This window comes from Anopheles funestus, chromosome 2RL, assembly GCF_943734845.2.
Source record: "Anopheles funestus chromosome 2RL, idAnoFuneDA-416_04, whole genome shotgun sequence".
Taxonomy (NCBI): Eukaryota; Metazoa; Arthropoda; class Insecta; order Diptera; family Culicidae; genus Anopheles; species Anopheles funestus.
Window position 1 is genome coordinate 9,594,739 of NC_064598.1, and position 17,358 is coordinate 9,612,096.

General features: G+C 42.8%; 1 protein-coding gene across 1 annotated transcript in view; it reads left to right on the forward strand.

Annotated features, from left to right (window-relative positions):
* The window catches only part of LOC125764666 (protein similar), a 107,890-nt gene that overhangs the window by 83,298 nt on the left and 7,234 nt on the right, over positions 1–17,358 (forward strand). Inside the window, exons 8-10 of the mRNA XM_049429108.1 lie at positions 4,877–5,550; positions 8,948–9,809; positions 12,171–12,637. Coding sequence (XP_049285065.1) covers positions 4,877–5,550; positions 8,948–9,809; positions 12,171–12,637 — 2,003 coding nt within the window. The remainder of the gene's footprint in view (positions 1–4,876; positions 5,551–8,947; positions 9,810–12,170; positions 12,638–17,358) is intronic.

The window sequence follows — 17,358 nt, forward strand, 5'->3', positions numbered from 1 at the left end:
TTTCTAGGCCCACCACCGCTCGATGGTTCAGCCAGAGCGTTGAAAACGAATCCCGTCTGTGTAGCACGTGATGAAAGCATAACGGCCTTTTTCCAGGACAGCCCTAGCTTTAGCGTGATGGTTGTGCTGGGTATATTTTAGCGAGACTCTAGCCTAACAACACCATTCGTCGAGTTCATTCGCGGGAGTAGCAGGCAGCGACCCAACCTAACGAGTGAAAGAAACCCTGTCAGCGACTTAACTACAAGTTGGCCACTACTCACCAACTCCTGTGTTAATCTTGTTGTAGGCACTAGTATGCATGTTAGTGGTTCGTCGACGTCGAAGTCTGCTGGTACAACTTCAAACACTACTGCATGTGACCAAAGCGTTTCTGAAGAATAGAGAAACGAGTAAAAAGTAACATAAAATAGAACGAATAAGAAAGAGAGAGGGAGAAAAGGAGAAAGAAACCATCGGCTATCACTAAAAGAGTATTGCTTACCATGGTTGGTTCATCGAGAGTTCACATACACCCAATTCCTGCGTTTTTTTGCTGAGTGGATGTTACACCACTCCCCCACTGACCTAGATTCCTTCGCTGGAAAATTCATCCCAGTCAACTCGACTCGGTTGTGTGCTAGACGGAGAAGGCAGTGTAACTGTATATGCTATCCAATTTCCCAACCCATCTATTAGATCCTAGCGCTGCTTGATATTGGAGCTCTGATGTATTAAACGTACTCAGTTGTAGTTGGGCATGGACACGGACTAACCTAAAGCGCCTAACGAAACGACATACCTAAAGGGCTATCATACGCAGGTTGTGTAGATGAGGAGACCAACCTCTGGGACTCTTCCTTTGATTGCTCTGATTGTTTCTGCCCAGATGTATCAGCAGGAACTATCATTTGATTCCAACAGTTGAATACAGTTGGTTTTGTCGTGGGCACTATTCACTGTTAAGGCAACCTATTTGAAACTCTTAGTATTCGTATGCTTTGAAGCAGGCATGGTAAAGGACAATCACAACTCTAGTGTTGCTCAGTAAAAGCTTATGATATATCGTTTCGGTGATTTGGATACTAACACCTAATCTTTATAATTCACTTGTCATTACTGTCAACAAGCACCTCCCCGAACGATGAGATAAATTTGACACGCTCCTCCCCAAGATAACCCCTTTCGTTGCGGGTTTCCGTGCAAAAAAAAGGCTTTTTAGTTTTTTTATGAACGTATAGCATAAAAAGTACATTTAAGCAGCCTGACTCTTCAACCTTCTGTATGTTGGTTGACCCTCAGTTTTGCTTGTTATCGAGCGATCTTAATACTTCCTCTCATTTCTCTGGCTTATCGTGCTCGAGTGAATGTTTGGCCCGTTTATTAAGGATACCAGAGAAGACCCTTTTCTTCCGGCACCTACACCCAACATCATAGACGCCTCGTCTGTAATATTTTGCATCATTAGGATAAAGTGATGGCTTAACGACGACACCGTCAGGCGGGGGACAAACTGAACAGGGATGGACAGAGATGTCTGGGGTACGTCGAGAATTTTTGCTCTGCTAAATTTGTCGACCCGTTGATTCATTTGTGTCTCTTCTTGCCTTGCCTGGAAGCTGCGCTAGAAAGTCGAAAGTAGTTGGATTAAAGTTCAAGCGAAACCATGCGCTCCATTTTCGGTCCAAGGGTACAGGGAAAGTTGCAGAATGACTAATGAATATACCCAGAAGTATTTGGGCATGCCGGATGGTTTGCTCCAAATTTCAGAATATATTTTACTCGCAATTCATCTTTACGCAAGGGCACTTCAAAAACCGTTGATCACATGGTTTATTTTCCTTTATCTCTTCATCTCAAAAATCCCTTGTCGTCCACAGCACACACACTTAAGGTTCCAAAATTAAAGGAGAGAGATGCGTCACCAAATTCCAGTCACCCCTAAATTTAGAATTTATTTGTCGTTTACATTTACATGAAAATGAACCTCAATCGTTGTTTGCTCTAAAAAAAAAGAAGAAGAAAAGTATTGTGACCGAAAGCATTCGGCATTCCTCTATCCAAAGGCTCAGGATCTGAGAGTGCTTCACGTGCCCGCGAAAAAAGAACAAATAAATATTTCATCCCCCAGCACGATCCCCTCATGCACAGAGGAAGATCCTTCGCCATAACATAGAATAGAGAGGAAAAAAATAAAGCCAAAACAACAAAAAAAAGCATTTCAGCCCCCAAAACATAGCCCCACATAAATATTCTACCCCGAAACGATTTACGGCGCGTGGTTCAGATTCAATATCAGTAGCAGCAACACTACGCCCCGTATCACTACAATGTTTTGCATCTGCCTCAGCGACCAGGTTTCAATGGTAGAATGAAAAAAAAACCTTTACCGAGATCCTGGCGTGGTTTCGGTTCTTTTTTTTACGTTCATACCCCTCATTTTCATATCACGCCATTATTTTTTATATCTTCCTTCATTACACGCTTTTCCCATTGCACCAATTTGCCACGGTCTCCCGCTGTGCGCTTTTTTTTCTCTGTCTCTCTCACTTATCCTTCCGTCCATAGTGTCCTGAAGAATTGAGCTTTCGAGCTTTTCTCAAGAGCATACCGATGCCGGGTGTTTATCTCAGTACAACCGCAGTATTGTACGGACAGTGATGGAGGTGTGCAAAAAGAAAAAACTCCGAAGCCAATCCCACTTGCTTTTGATCGTGTCGGTTTGTTCGAAACGAAGCGAGGGAATAAATCCGTTTTAAATCTTGTTGAAGAAAATTAAGGTAAACTATTCGTCGAAAGGTGAATACTGTCTTACCCGAAATGGTACACCAATGTTGTCGAGAATTACTTATATGATAATGAACCTTATTATTACACTGCAAAAAAAAAGATAAACAAACGACAAACATATCACACCTTCTCACCCTACTAAGCACTTTCACATGCTTGAACTTTGATGCTCCAATCATGGTTAGCTTCTTCATTGGTCCCCCGTTATCCGTGTTGTCCTTTAACGTGTGTTGCGTACACATTCTCACCCGTAGGGTGTCAAACAATTCGTCCCCCAAAACAAACGCCCTGTTGTGTCACAGCAAATTCGATTTGCCATGTTTGCCGTCTTCTGCCAATTTCCCACGGCCTTTGTCAAACGTGTTCGTGCCTGTTACGAGTCACCTACCATTTTCCACTCCGAACCCATCCATCAGCGAGGTTGCGAGTGATTTGGCTACTTCGTTAGGCCGACAACAATCCCCGGAGGAGCAGAGCACATATATTCATTTAGTGTATAGGGTGCTTCCGTTACGGTTTCGGCAGCGCCACCGGAAATAGTGAAGGCCCTGTCAGTGGCAAGGACGACACACAACGGCACGTGGCTTGAGGGTAGCGACCCGGTCCCAGAACACCCTTAAACACCGAAATAATCATGTAATTTGAATATTCAAATCAAAATTCACCCCGGTGCAAAAGTGCGTCCAGCACGAAACCCGCTTAAATTGCTGCCCCGAGCCCCTCGGTGATGGGTGACGGAATTCCTGAAAGCTTCATTTTTATTCACAACCTGCCCTGATGTCCTCCTGCACGCTCGCACAGGCCAGTTGAACGTGCGTGTGTGTTATGGCACGGATAGAGGTTTTCGGAGGTTTACGTGTACTCTGCTAGACGCTAGGGCACGTGTTTTACCATATTCTCCTTCGGTAGGTTTTTTTTTCTTCCTTTTTACGTTCTGGGGCGTTTATGCTCTCGTCCCTTCGCTTGTTATCTCGAACGATCATCGGCGTCGCGTTTTGTGTAGTGATCACGCATATATACACAGGGAAAAATTGTTCACATTTCGTGCAAACCATGATGATGACTTTCACCGGTATAGGTACAGCATCAAACCAAATCACCCACGCCAAAAAAAAAGTTTTCGTGGCGCATGAGAGCAATCAATCCAAGTGTTTCCTTTATATCATACTTCCTACACCACAATGCTTCGGTGCAGCATTTTGTGTGCGGCAGTTCCGCAAATACGCACAGAGAAAAGCACACTTACTTCATTCATTTTTCACTTCTTTGTATCACTTGAAGCGCTGCAGTTCCAATTTTTTTCTGTAGTAAGTTTTAAGGCTTCTTCATCCGTCGAAAGCTATACCATCGGATCTCGGTTACACTAAAGCTTCTTTGCGGGGGTGCTAGAACATCCGCGATACTCAGATGTTGAGTGCTTTTGTAATGCAAATCTGCCCGCACAACTTGCTTTCACGCATAATTCCGCCTCGCTGAACCGGTCGATGGTAATGCTATTAGGGAAAATCTTCTCCCAGCTACATTTACTTCCCTGCAAAGTGCTCTAAACTTCGGGTGGAAGAAGAAGAGAAAAAAAACCTTCGAGAACCTTACCATACTCTGTACTTGCTCTTTGTTAAATATTATTTACTGCACTATTAAACGGTTTATAATCATAGCGTTACGTTGTTCATGCCGCAACATTCGGTACCATATCGTGCTCTCCAAACGGGCAAAGGGAATGAAAAACAAGCATAGAATCTATTATGCAAAAAAGGAAAATGTTAATTTGACATTTATTTGTCGTTTTGATATGCTTTTCGTGCATCTTTTTTGTTTTGTTTTCTGTGGTCAGTCCTTCCGGAGTTGTGTTCTGTTCTTGCAGACACAAATTCCAAACAGATTTCATGTTTTTTCCCCCAAAGAAGAAATTGCTTCAAATCACATTTATCTCCTCAATCGATTCATTCCGTTTCCATCCTCGCTTCCCTTCGCTGTTCCAAACGGGTAATCAATTCATGCTGATAAATGGAAAATCCATTTTCGCCAGCAGGCAAACAAGTTGCTACCTCAGCTATACTAACCCGAATGGTTTTTTTTTTCTATTCCTCTATTACGCTCTTCTTAGTGCTTAAAGATGAACCGGATGATTTAACGCATCTGGCACCGACTGCGGGTGATGCTTGCATTCCGTTGGAAGAATCCGGTACCTTCTTCAATGAGATGTTCGAGGATTTCATCATACCGGACAGCTACACGTTGCTCCAGGACGAGCTGTGTTCGCTAGACTCGCAGGACACACGGCTCGAAGCGTCATCGATAGTGGTACAATCTGGCACGATCGGCATCCCGGTGACTGCCAGCGACAGTCTTACCAGCAGCCTCACCGTGCCATCGGTTGCCTCGTCACCGCTTGGCTGTACCACACGCGGAACGGACGGCGTACCGACCCTCGTAATGCCCAACACGAGTGCCGGCATAAATGGCAACCAAGCACACCAGAACAACCATTCGCCAAACTCCAATGCGTCGTGCTCGTCACCGTCGTCTGTGTCGTCGTCACCCGTGCCATCGTCACCGAGCAGATCCCACATTTCGTCCAATCCCAACTCACCCTCGGGTACGTCGGGACTCGGTTCATCCGCTTCCAGTACGGTTTCGACCGGTGACGGCCGTCGCCATTCGACCATCGGAGGCAACAATCAACATAATGCCACCAGCAACGACCCCTTCATCAATTATCGGGACGAAGTGAACGAAGTTAGTCCCTCGCCGCATTTACTGTCGCCTGGCATATCGAAGGTAAGGAAGTTGTGGTTTTTTATGTCAGTAAACTGGAATGTAGACTTCTCACTTTACTGCTCCGGAGCAGCCAGTTGACAACTGAACCCCTTAAAAAAACCTTAATCGATACCGACACTTGCTTCTAATCAAGAATGATTTAAGGGGGGATAGCCCTAATCTATCCGTGTCTACCCTCCGTAGGTCAAATTCTTAAGTTCACGCCTTAAGCCTGCGCCCCAAGCCTAGGCTAGGTCGCGCGTGGTACGACTGTCCGCTATCACACACCACACATAGGACGGTGGTATTCCGGCTCCGTGTGTCGGTCGGTAATATGAGCATTACGATCAGATCACACCATAGCGTGGCCAAAGCGTGTTTGTGCAGTATATGGCAATGAGTCGTTCTCCGGTGTTTTATTTATTTCTTTTTTCGCTCGCACGATGGTTTCTCGTTTCCGCTATCGCGGAACGCCCCAGTCACCTACTGCGAAGGGTCGCTTGAGGGGGGTTAGGAAAAAAAAGAAGCATCATCAGCGTTTGTTAACACAAATAGACCCAAACACACACGCATACACCCGTGCACTTGAGGGCCTAGGTGCAGTACGGAGATAAGACTTTTTTTTTACTCACTCACACGATGTCAATTAGCTTATCTGCCGACAGTTTGTTGATTTCTTTCAATGCTCTTTGCTGTGGCACGGTGGACGCTCGTTATGGGTTACTATAGCGAGCTATACTGCGATCGATGCCGTGCGCCCATTACGGAACTTCCGAACAGCGAGCAAACAATTATGACTTGAGGCATTGATAAATGCATCGGTTACGGAAGCATCTGCGGGTACGTAGAATTTGGTGGCAATAGACAACTGGCTACACGGAACCGTAACACCGTTACGATCTTTCGTGTTGCCAACTAATTGTTCTGGAATTGAAATTTGATTAGCTACAGCTGATTATTTTTTCACTGTCAAGACCACACGAAAGCACCGGTCTCGTGTGGTCACTGTACGATAGCAGATAGACGCAAGGGATTCCGGGCTTATCTCGATGTAGTATAATAATTCCAAGCCTTTTTCGGGATGCCACGATGCCGCCCAGGTTTCACGCGTTACGAAGATGATGCCTGCTGTCGCCTTATCATCGGTACGTTGCCTGACACACTTCATCGTACGATGATTGTACCGTGCGCTACTGCGGACGGTTTAGTCGAGCACGCCCGTACAAGGTGCCAGGTATACATAAAACCAAGTGCTCCGTACACATGCACATTATCTGGAACATTGTCGAAGATAATCCAATCGGAAGTTGAATTGATGTTATTAAAACATCAGGAAAAAGAATAGTTTCGTCAACTGTCTACTTCTTCCACTCAAAGCGCTAACACAAAGCACTTTTGCACTTGTTTCTCCAATGCTCAGTGCTTCATTACTTTTGGTTAATTTTCCCGACATCGGCAGTAGTGCAGTGGAACACCATCATGATCCCAGTTGATGACTGTTGCGTGCAAAGTTGATTGCCTTAACCCGCTACCGTTTGATGGTGAGACGTTTCTGGGCGTCCTTAACAACAGCTTATAAAACAAACAATTTGATCGTTATTTACTTTTAGGAAGTAGAGTAGCCTAGAGCATTGTAAGGCGTACGGCCAATCGGATCTCGTTGTTAGTCTCTGCTCAGTGCTGAAATGTTAAATTCATTTTAGTATTTGACATTGCACCACAGATCGTGGATAGGTTGTGATGTAAAAAAAAAGCTAGCCGTTAAGTCCCGCACCCGAGGCATTACTGGCGGTACATTCAATTAGTTATAATTAATATGTCTCGTGGCCGTAGGCATCGCTGTTCGTGATAGTGTGTTCCAGGGTAAAAACAATTAGCACTGCCCTTAGCTGCTGTAGACCTAGTGTATTTACTTAAGGGATACTTGTCTTTTTTTGTCATTTGAAGTTCTATTCTATTGGGTTTGTTAACGTTACACCCAGTTTTGATCGCACTTAGCATGTCGAGAATCAGCACCATTTTTTTACCATCGTCAAGTGGATGAATCTCCGTAGTGCGTGACATGTGCCATAAATTGTGTGGAACTTATGTCTCTAATTGCATTATCACAACTCCACCTAGTGGATGGCATTCAGTTAACATAGAATGGTGAAATGTTCTTCAGAAAAACGAGCCCCTCTAATGAGGCAATCCATGATTACTGAGGTACTTGTTATATTTGTGAAGCGTTGGTAAAATCTATCGCCATGATAAATGAAATGTTGGATGCAAATAAAACATCAGGTCTTAAATTCTTTTAAACATGTCTAAAACTACAATTTCCAAGTAAGTTATCGCTTCGTTTATTTTGGAAAAAAGGCCTCAAAAATCTCTGTCCCAATCCCAATGATGTAACTCATTTAAATTACTAATAAGAAGCATAATAAGCCAAGAAAACAAAGGCCACTACCCTGAAGGAAAACATCTACAGTTTAACCTTTTTTTCCTGCATTTACAATGTTGCCAGTCACAGTCAGCCGTACCCGGTTCTGTGTCATCCGTTCAAATTACCTGCGAATATAACAAAGAACATCTCCACACGTTATCGACACCGTTATGTGGCACAGTACACCTTGTGGGATTTTACCAAACAGGGGCAGAAAAAAAAGAAACTAAACACCACCACCTGGCGATGCCGAAAGCACACGTGATGAATATTTGCAATTTGTCAGATTGTCGTTCGGTTGTTCGCAACCCGGCTCTGTGCAACCTTTGCTCTACTGATCTGGTGCTCCAGCACGAGAAAGTTCTTCGGGGGTGGGATGGTTATACTCGAATTCGATGAAAATCAGTATCAAATGAAGGGACCAACTTTCAGGGTTGCAGCAAAAAAAAAACACACACACTCACAGCCATGGAAAAGAAATGCTCCACTCTGCCATTCACCAGAACGAGGGCAAACGGTAAAGATGCTACGAGTGCCAAAATCCTCTTAAAAAAGGGTTACTCACGAGACACTGGGTAGTGGATGAGAGCGAAAGTTGGTTGCCATATCGTTAAAATTCAGAACACATCGAAGACGTGGGAGCGTCGAATGGGCATACCATTCTTTTCGGCAAGACACCACCACTAAGGTTGACGGAAAATGAAAGCACAAATGGCACGTGAGCTGCTTCGTTTATGACTTTTATTTTTCCGGAGTTTCCTCAAATTCTTTTCCACTCGTGTGCGCACTCTGTAAATTCGCTATTCTGTTGTTTCCTCTGTTGCCTTATACACAAAAAGTTTTCTAGAAAGCGTAGGATTTGGCGATGTTTTCGTTATTATTGTTGTCAGTTTAGGGTTTTTATCTTCTTGTTGTTTAGTGGTCTATCCTGACGGTAGTGAATTGATTTTACTAACTTAGTTGTGTACCATTGTTTGTTTCCTCACCTTACAGAGTCCCGAGAGCAGCAGCCTACCGTCTCTGTGTAGCCCGAACGGTTCCCTACCGGAGGATGAACTTGCATTTATGAGCCTTAACATGGACGAGCTCGATCTGTCAATGCGGGCACCGTACATCTCCATGAGTGAGGTGGATGATCTACCGCTGCTCACCTCGGACGATCTGCTGTGGGGTGTACCGGCAGCCACGATCGAAGGCAATCATGCTGGCACATCCATCAGTGCGTTCGGTCTATCGGGGAAATTTTTCATCAAAGACGAATTCTCCACAATCGGAACATCATCGAATGGTGCGTCGGACAACAGTTCCCTAGTGGACCATCAGGACCCATCGTCCGGTTCATTGCAAACAACTTCCCAACACTCCCTGACAGGGGATAAAGAGCACAGTCTCCTCATAGGCGGAGTAGTGGATACGGCCACTTCGAATACCAGCCCGACTTCAAACACCAGCCACGGTACCATCGAACTACCCGCAAACAATAGCAATAATGACAGTAAATCAACGCTGACAACTGCACAACCCCCACCGTCAATAGACTCTAGCCTGGCGGCACTCTTATGCGGAGGAAATGTCATCAGCATACAATCGGAAACGTCCAACGTATCGCAACAATCGCAATCCATCGGTAATCAGATGCTGATACCACCGACTGATGGCACCGTAAATGCCGGAAATCAGCAGGAACAGCAACGCCACAACAACCAGCCACTACAGCACCTCCACGAGCAGCAACTGCAACTAAACAGCGCACAACAGCGACCAGAGACGGTTCCAAATGCGAAGCGCATCAAGCTGTCGGAACAAAACCTTCTTCAACACTCCATGGTTGTGCTGCCAGCAAACGTAAAGCTATGTAAGTCGCGTCCGTTGAAAGACGCAGGTAGTAAACAATATTTCGCTTTTGAAAAAAAGACATCAACTTCATAACATGATACATTCTGTACCGTTGAAACTGTGCCAAATGCGTTCATTGCTATTCGCGTTCATTCGGATTGGTTGGTTTTGTATACTATAACATTGAAAAAGAAAAAAAAAACACTATCAGATCCGAGACAAGCCGGATAAAACCTTGACTGAAACCGTGTGTCGCACGATTGCTAGAAACGTGCAGCGTTGCTCGCCTTCTAATTAGCAATCGCTGCATCTTGCGGATCGTTTCCAGAGCAGTCCACACTCTAGTGTTAATTGACGGTCCAAAAGAGCTAATTAAAGCACATATGCTAGAAAGAGAGTACAATAATAGTATGAACACTGTACTTCGTGTACAGTTGGAGATGAAGAATGATTGTCATAAATTGTATTGTTTTGACTTCGTCACATCTAAGCTGCAAAAATGATTCAAACACAAAACAGTTTCTCAACTCGTGCACTCGTCCCAGCTGCCCTCCCAAGGGATTCACGACTGATGGTTGTTTTTGTACAGGTTAATGAAGAAATTGAATCTTTTCATTAGTATAATTAACCACAAGCGTCGTCCCAGTACAACAATACGTCATGTGATGCCATCGAGAGTATTGACAATCACATGTGCTCAATCCATTAAAATCATATGTGTGTTTAAGGATCTATTTCTTTATAAAAAAAAGAACATATGTCTGGAATACGAAACGGTTGCGAACGACCGCCGCTTTAATATTGAAGGGGTATATTTTGTTGTTTTCCCTTCGGTTGGTTGTGTTCTTTGAAGCGAAATTCACATCAATCTATCCGTTCGCGTTAAAGATGCTTCTCAATACACCGAAATCACGCGGTTTCGTCTACACTGGCGTAATACGCTACACGAGCGATTAAACGTAAACGTGGGTGGCTAAAAATAGTGGCCAAATAATGATGGAGCACATCACGAGGAGAGATCAGTCAAGATGTGCCCCTTCCGTGTGTTGGATTCGTTTCGTCTAAAGTAACACAAGACGATCCTCGTGTCTGGTTGCTTACAGTAGAACCATCCACCAAATGCTTAATGTAATTGCTCTACATCTTCAGGCAGAGCTCGATTCGGCAATATATTTTTTTCCAAAGAAGATCTTCCTAATAAGGTATTGCAAGAGAAATTGTGGTCTAATCTTTTGAACTTTTGCGGTTCAATAGTTTTCCCTTCAATATATTTTTTTTTGTGTGAATTAAGGAATTGATTTAACATGTCGCTCACATGCAATATAATGTATATTTCCTCATGTGATGCAATACTCTCATGATGCAATATTCAGTGTCCATGACCGGGAAAGTGCCATGCAGCCACTCAAAGCACAAAATGCGTCTATGACGTGCAAAAAATTGAAAAGATGTTTAGCCTCCTGCATATTATCTAGCGATACAAGTTGCACAAGTTGCACCGAGTCGTTTTTTCATCCACTTTACCGTACGAGCCTCTATGTTCTTGGATAAAGAATATACATGGCCGAATAACGTAGCGAAGACACGATTGCTTGAAAATGAAAGTGAAAACACCGAACACAAAGGCAGAAGCAGCGATGATGATGGCGTGACACTCAAGCCTTCAAACACACGGGACACACGGGAGACACGGTTAAGGGAGATCGCTATCCGGCAAGAACCGAACAGGCATCAAACCCGCTGCAAGGCGGGTACGAAAATAAACGAGAAATTCTTTTTATATCATCAAAATGCTCTCCCTCGGTACGCTTTTGGGGAAGAACCATTGGCGAACCAGGATCGGGTGGATGGGCAGATAAGGCTTTGAGGTGTGATTGCGAGACAGTTTCTGTTGGGGGAAATCGATCGCAGTTGCGGAAAGCATGTTGATACGTGTCGGTTGCCCCCCTTGGTGGGAAATTTCAACAAACAAAAAAAAACCGATCCCGAGCGTAGTGCAGCGCAAAGAAAAGCTGATTGGAATCCCACCCGTTTTTAAGCGTAGGTTTTTATCGTGGAGCGAAGCGAATGCCAGAATATTTGGGAAGTGGCAATAAAAAGTTCATCAACACCGTTATTTTTAAAAAGGTGTCCCCTACGAATGCATCGTATCGGCAACGTCAGGCTGCGCTTGGATGTATACATGCATATGGTATACGAACAGCGAAAGGGGGACAAATGTTTCATCGAATAACAATCATAACGTTAAACTGGCACTAAGAAACGGTACAGAAAGGGAAAACAAAACATTTCGGAACTCAAAGCAAAAGCATTCTAATCGGAAGTGTAAAACATTTTTCAATGAACTTTTAAAATAAACATTCACTTCACTTTGTTTTAGGTGAAACATGGAAGTTCGACGATTTGTTACAGCTGAACGGAACCGTTACTACCAATGCGAAAGGAACCACGCAACAGGGAACGGTACCGCAGACAAACATTATCGCATCGTTCGTCACTACCGCCACAAAACGGTCTCCCACTGCTGCTGGCGGTGTGAATGGAAACAACAAGCGCACCCTAACCGGTGTTAGCGAATCCACCGGTGACACCGGCAACAGTTGCAAGCGTCTCAAATCGTCCGGCACAACCAATACAACAGGAACTCCATCATCAGCACCTCAGCTACTGCAGCAGCTAATGGCACCGTCGCCGGTACCACAAAAGCTAAAGTCCAAGTCCCGATCGTCACAGGATGCTAACGGTGGTGGACGCTGGCCAAACGGTCATGCGGGCAACAATGGTGGACTGCTACAGGAACAATCCGGCAATTCGGTGCTGATGAATCTACTCGTCAGCGGATGCGATGTAAGTGCCGGGTACAGTTGCTTTCCCCGTCCCAGCAAAGCGGCCAAAGCATAGTAAACAATAGTAGGGAGCGCGGTAGAAAAGGACAAAAAGCGGGCAGAAAACAACGAAAAACAACGTTCGTTGAGTTCTACTAAGGGTTGATGTTGTTGAGGAAAACTGCAATTTAGTTCATAACAGTGCTTTTGCTCTGAAAGTTCCTTCAAAAAGCTATCCCGCGGAACTCGAAGGTAGTAGTCGAGAGTAGACAGATAGGAAGGAGAATGGAAGGTAAAACCAGAATTAAGAAGATGGTAACATAGATATGCTTACGTGTGGAGTAGCGAAGTGAAAAAAAACCCAATTACTGTGATAGTTGATATAATTTATAGTTTAAACATAACTGAACTGAGTCTAGCGATCGGGAATTTAGGGCGGACAATTGTGGGCAGAAATGACAGGACGGATCTTACCGTGAGAAAAAAAACATCTTGTCATTATTTTCCCTTAAAGGGAAATGAGACGGAGGCAACAAAAAAAAACAAAGGGAAGAAAATCACGAAAGAGGCAGCAACAGATGTTGCACCAGTAACGCATCAGTTACGCACTGGTGTTACGGGCCATCAGAACCGAGTGCGTTACGAGCATCGGACAAGCGTTACCATTGCTACCCATTCGTTTTCGTGTACACTGTTGTTTGCTTTGTTTTTCGCTTATCTTGTACACTGTTTTTTTCCAACACGATACTGTCCCCGTAAAAGAAGATGAGTTGTACGGTTGAAGCCAAGCAGCAAAAAATAACAAAAAAAAAACGCATAAAACACGCAAAGTGTTTTGTTTTGTTAGTTGTTAAATAAACATTTGTTTTTACCTTTGTATTGTTTTTCTTTCTGGTTGTTTTGTTTAGTACGTTTAATTTTGCTTAGCGCTGTAAGCAGCCCTAGATTACTTCCGTTATTGTTTTATTTATGACTCGTTCGACAGCTTTCGTTGTGCTATTGATTGTTTAAGATGTTTAATGTTAAACTTCATTTGAAAAAAACGCGACCGATAAGGAGGCAATGAAAAGAGCGATAGCATGATTTGTCAAAGTAGTTTATTATTTCTTGCCTAAACATTGATAACAATGAACCATACGCACGGCGGCCAACTCTCGTGCGCAGAGTGGCATTGAAAAGCCCTTGCGCAAACATCTTCAGTACACGTGCGACAGGCACGTTACGATCATGTAACGTATCTGCACGTGTGACGATGTTCGGGCAGGGTTATTCAAACCGTTTGTTACAATTATTCGTGAGCTCCGAAGGTACAAAAAAACATAATACAAAAGTAAAAACGAAAGAGAAAAGCAAAACCTCAAAGCAGAAGATGTGTGTGTGTGCCAGAACGAGAAAGCGAAACGATACTTGACCATGCAAAAGGTGCGTTTCAAATGTTCGTCGGTTTTGCTTCGTTTGTTGTACAAAAGATAATGGTGGAAGCTTTAATTCGAAGGTGGTTTTTTTGTGGTGTGCGTATACAGTATATTTAATATAAGAGGCAAAACTGCAACAAACTCGCTAAAACATTTATCTTTGTGTAAGAAAGAGAAATTCAAAATTTATATTTCTTCAAGCAAAAGTAAAACTATTTTTCCTAGCTTCAAAGCGAAATTCTATTGTTGAGGTATGAATACACTAACGGTTAGCACACATTTGCAAGAAGCAAACAAATATGGATGTATGCAAAAAAAGGTTTTTCAGGAGTTTTCCGATCTTCCTTGCTACAACTACTTTGGACTGTGTAAATTAGTACCAACGGTTTTACTTTGTCTAAATTGAAAAAGCTCTTCTACTGCGCCAACTTCATTGGTTAGTGAGGAAAAGACTCTATGAGGTAATAAAACGTAAACGCTCCGTAGTCATATATGCCCCATACATGGCGTCGTTCTAGATCGCTGCACATACACAAGGCATTGAGAAACGCTAGCCTATCCCGTCAAATGACTTATCGTATTTGAGAAGCTTACGAATTCGTTACTAAGGACGATAATACAAAAAAAAGAACATAAAACTAGCATTAATGGTATTTGATATAAGTATCGTCAGAACTCAGTAATCCAATACAGACAGAACAAAGCTGAAAAAAACACGGTTAAAAAGTAAACGGAATAATAGCGCGAAGAAGAGAGGATTAAATTTAACAATAATTCTCGTTACTCAACGCATTAAAATGCTAGATGGTATGTTCAACTATATCTGTACAATAATTATAATAAAACAAAAGCAGCACTACAAACTGTGGTGGTGATTTTTGACCGACATGCAAAGTAATTATTCACATTAGAACCACATAGGACAGAATATACAAGTATTTGAACAGCAAACACAATGTGTGAAACCTATTACCTCGAAATTGACACACAGCAAATGAAACAAAAGTAAGGAACAAACTGATATACCTCAGATGCATCCATACAAATCATACACAACTGCAATCGAAACGAACTCGTACAACGCAAGTAGCAGAACATTGAAATAGCATCTAATCAACGTACAATTTAGTGATCACGTGAATGCATTGAAGCAAAACAATAAAAACTGTCAGTTGAGTCATTATCATTCACGTGAAAGAGCCAAACAATGGCAAATGGAAACAGGTTTTTTTTGTTGCGGTTTGCTTTCCTTCTACCAGGCGCCTCCATCGATGGAAGTAATTGAAAAGTACCAGGGGACTCCATCGTCCCCCGCGGTAGCAAACCGAAAACACTTTGTTCCACACGTTTGTTTGTTTTTTTTCTAAAACAGCACACAACGTTATCACGTGCAAAGAGCTTGCAGCTGTTGAGCACTGTACACAAATGAATAATGTTGTCACAGATGAATAATGTTGAGAACTAGAAGTAAGAGCGCGCATGCACGTGCGCCATTACAGAATCTAATCTTTCTATACAATCAAAAACCGGTTCAATCAGCCTACGGGATGATTGACTGTAAATGACTAATTGTCGTATGAGCTCGATCGTACCGATCGGTTTATTTTTCAAAAGAAAACTTCAATATCCGCTAAACCATTCTTTTGTTGTTTTAATTAAATTATATTTCAAAAAAGAAATTTAAAACTATTTCAATGTAGTCAAACATTGCTCACATAAGTCTCGCCTGCAATATCACAAATATCTGCATTCATTGATAGGGGGGTGTGTCCAACCAAACGCCATTAAACCTGTGGTGTGTCTGTAACAGGCGATGCAGAGGCGGCTGCCATAATAATGTGAATGGCTTTCGAATGAACCTGAGCGGGAGTTGGTATTTTTAGCGCAGAAGAACGTACGCTTCTACCCTTGCGTTATATAATTAGCAGAACACTCTGGCGTGCTGGTTGCCTCCCGAAAGCAAAGTGCACCAGCAGCAAGTGAGTGGCGCGCGTTGATGCATCGCCGACTGTGGCGACCTTTGGCGTTGTTTGTGTGTGCATTTTGGCGTTCAATGGTGCTTCGGCACTTCGTATGGTGTTTCGTATGGTCACAAAACTGCGCCGCTAAGTTTGTTTGCCAACTTTGCTTGCCCCCTTCAATTACAACTGCCTCGGTATGGCGTAGTTGTGTGAAGAGGAGTTTTTCCTCCTTTACGTTTTCTCTCTGTTGTGCCGATGAATAAATATGCATTCAAGTGATCGGCACTAGTAAGCAGCACATACGCAGCACTGCCAGTTGAACAAATCGTAAAACAAAAAAATCAATAGAACAGATCAAAATTACAACAATAACAAAAGAAAAACAAACAAACAGAAAACAACGTTACAATAAGCTTTAATAATAATTACGATAGGGAAATGTCTTATTACTATACTGTAGATGTACGGAACTTGTAACAATTCTAATGGAATTTAATCAACAACTAACTATTTGTAGAGAACGAGAAAAACAGAGAAAGACACACATACATCACAAAATCACGTACTGATCGAAACCGGCCTCTCCGAAACAATAAGTAAGGATTGAAACACAATTCAAAGAAAGTACATTCGACGCATTCAAATGGAGCTTGTTTCGTGTAGAGTATGTATAGTAAAGAAAGAAAAAAATCTATCACCCAGATACACACACACACAAAGAGACGCAAATGTTCATTCGTCCTGAGAAGATACTCTTTTACGTCTCATCGTTAGAAGCGGGCTTGGCCACCAGATTAAGATTGTTGTAATAATTTGTAGCTATAAAACGGTGAAGAAAAAATACAAATTAGTCACTGTTCATCTCACTCACAACACGGCCATGCTTGTCGTAGAAAGTGAACGGTACACAAAGTCATTATACACCATCATGATCAGTGATATATTTAAAAGGCAGGTAAACTAGTAAGCTTTACCATAAAATTTCATCGTATCTAGAAGTAGTGTGTGGATCTTGCGTTCGTAGACCGTATCATATATATATATATAAAGCGGCAAGACAGAGCCTTTAAACATAAATCTCACCTCAGCAAAGCGCAATTGAAATGTAAGAGTTCAAACATTGTTCAAACATAACTAGCCTGTCACACATATGGCAACAGCGGGAACGTATATGACGTTACCGAGGAATGTAGAAAACTTAAATATTTTAATATCATAGAGCCTGGAACCTTTAAAATCATTTTTCTCTGACTGATATTTTGAATGCATTTTGGTTGTTCCAAAATCACAATTCCCTATTGACTCTCCAGTTGCACGGAGCGCACTAACCAGGAAGCGTCAAGTTTGGAATGGTAAAATCGAAAAGA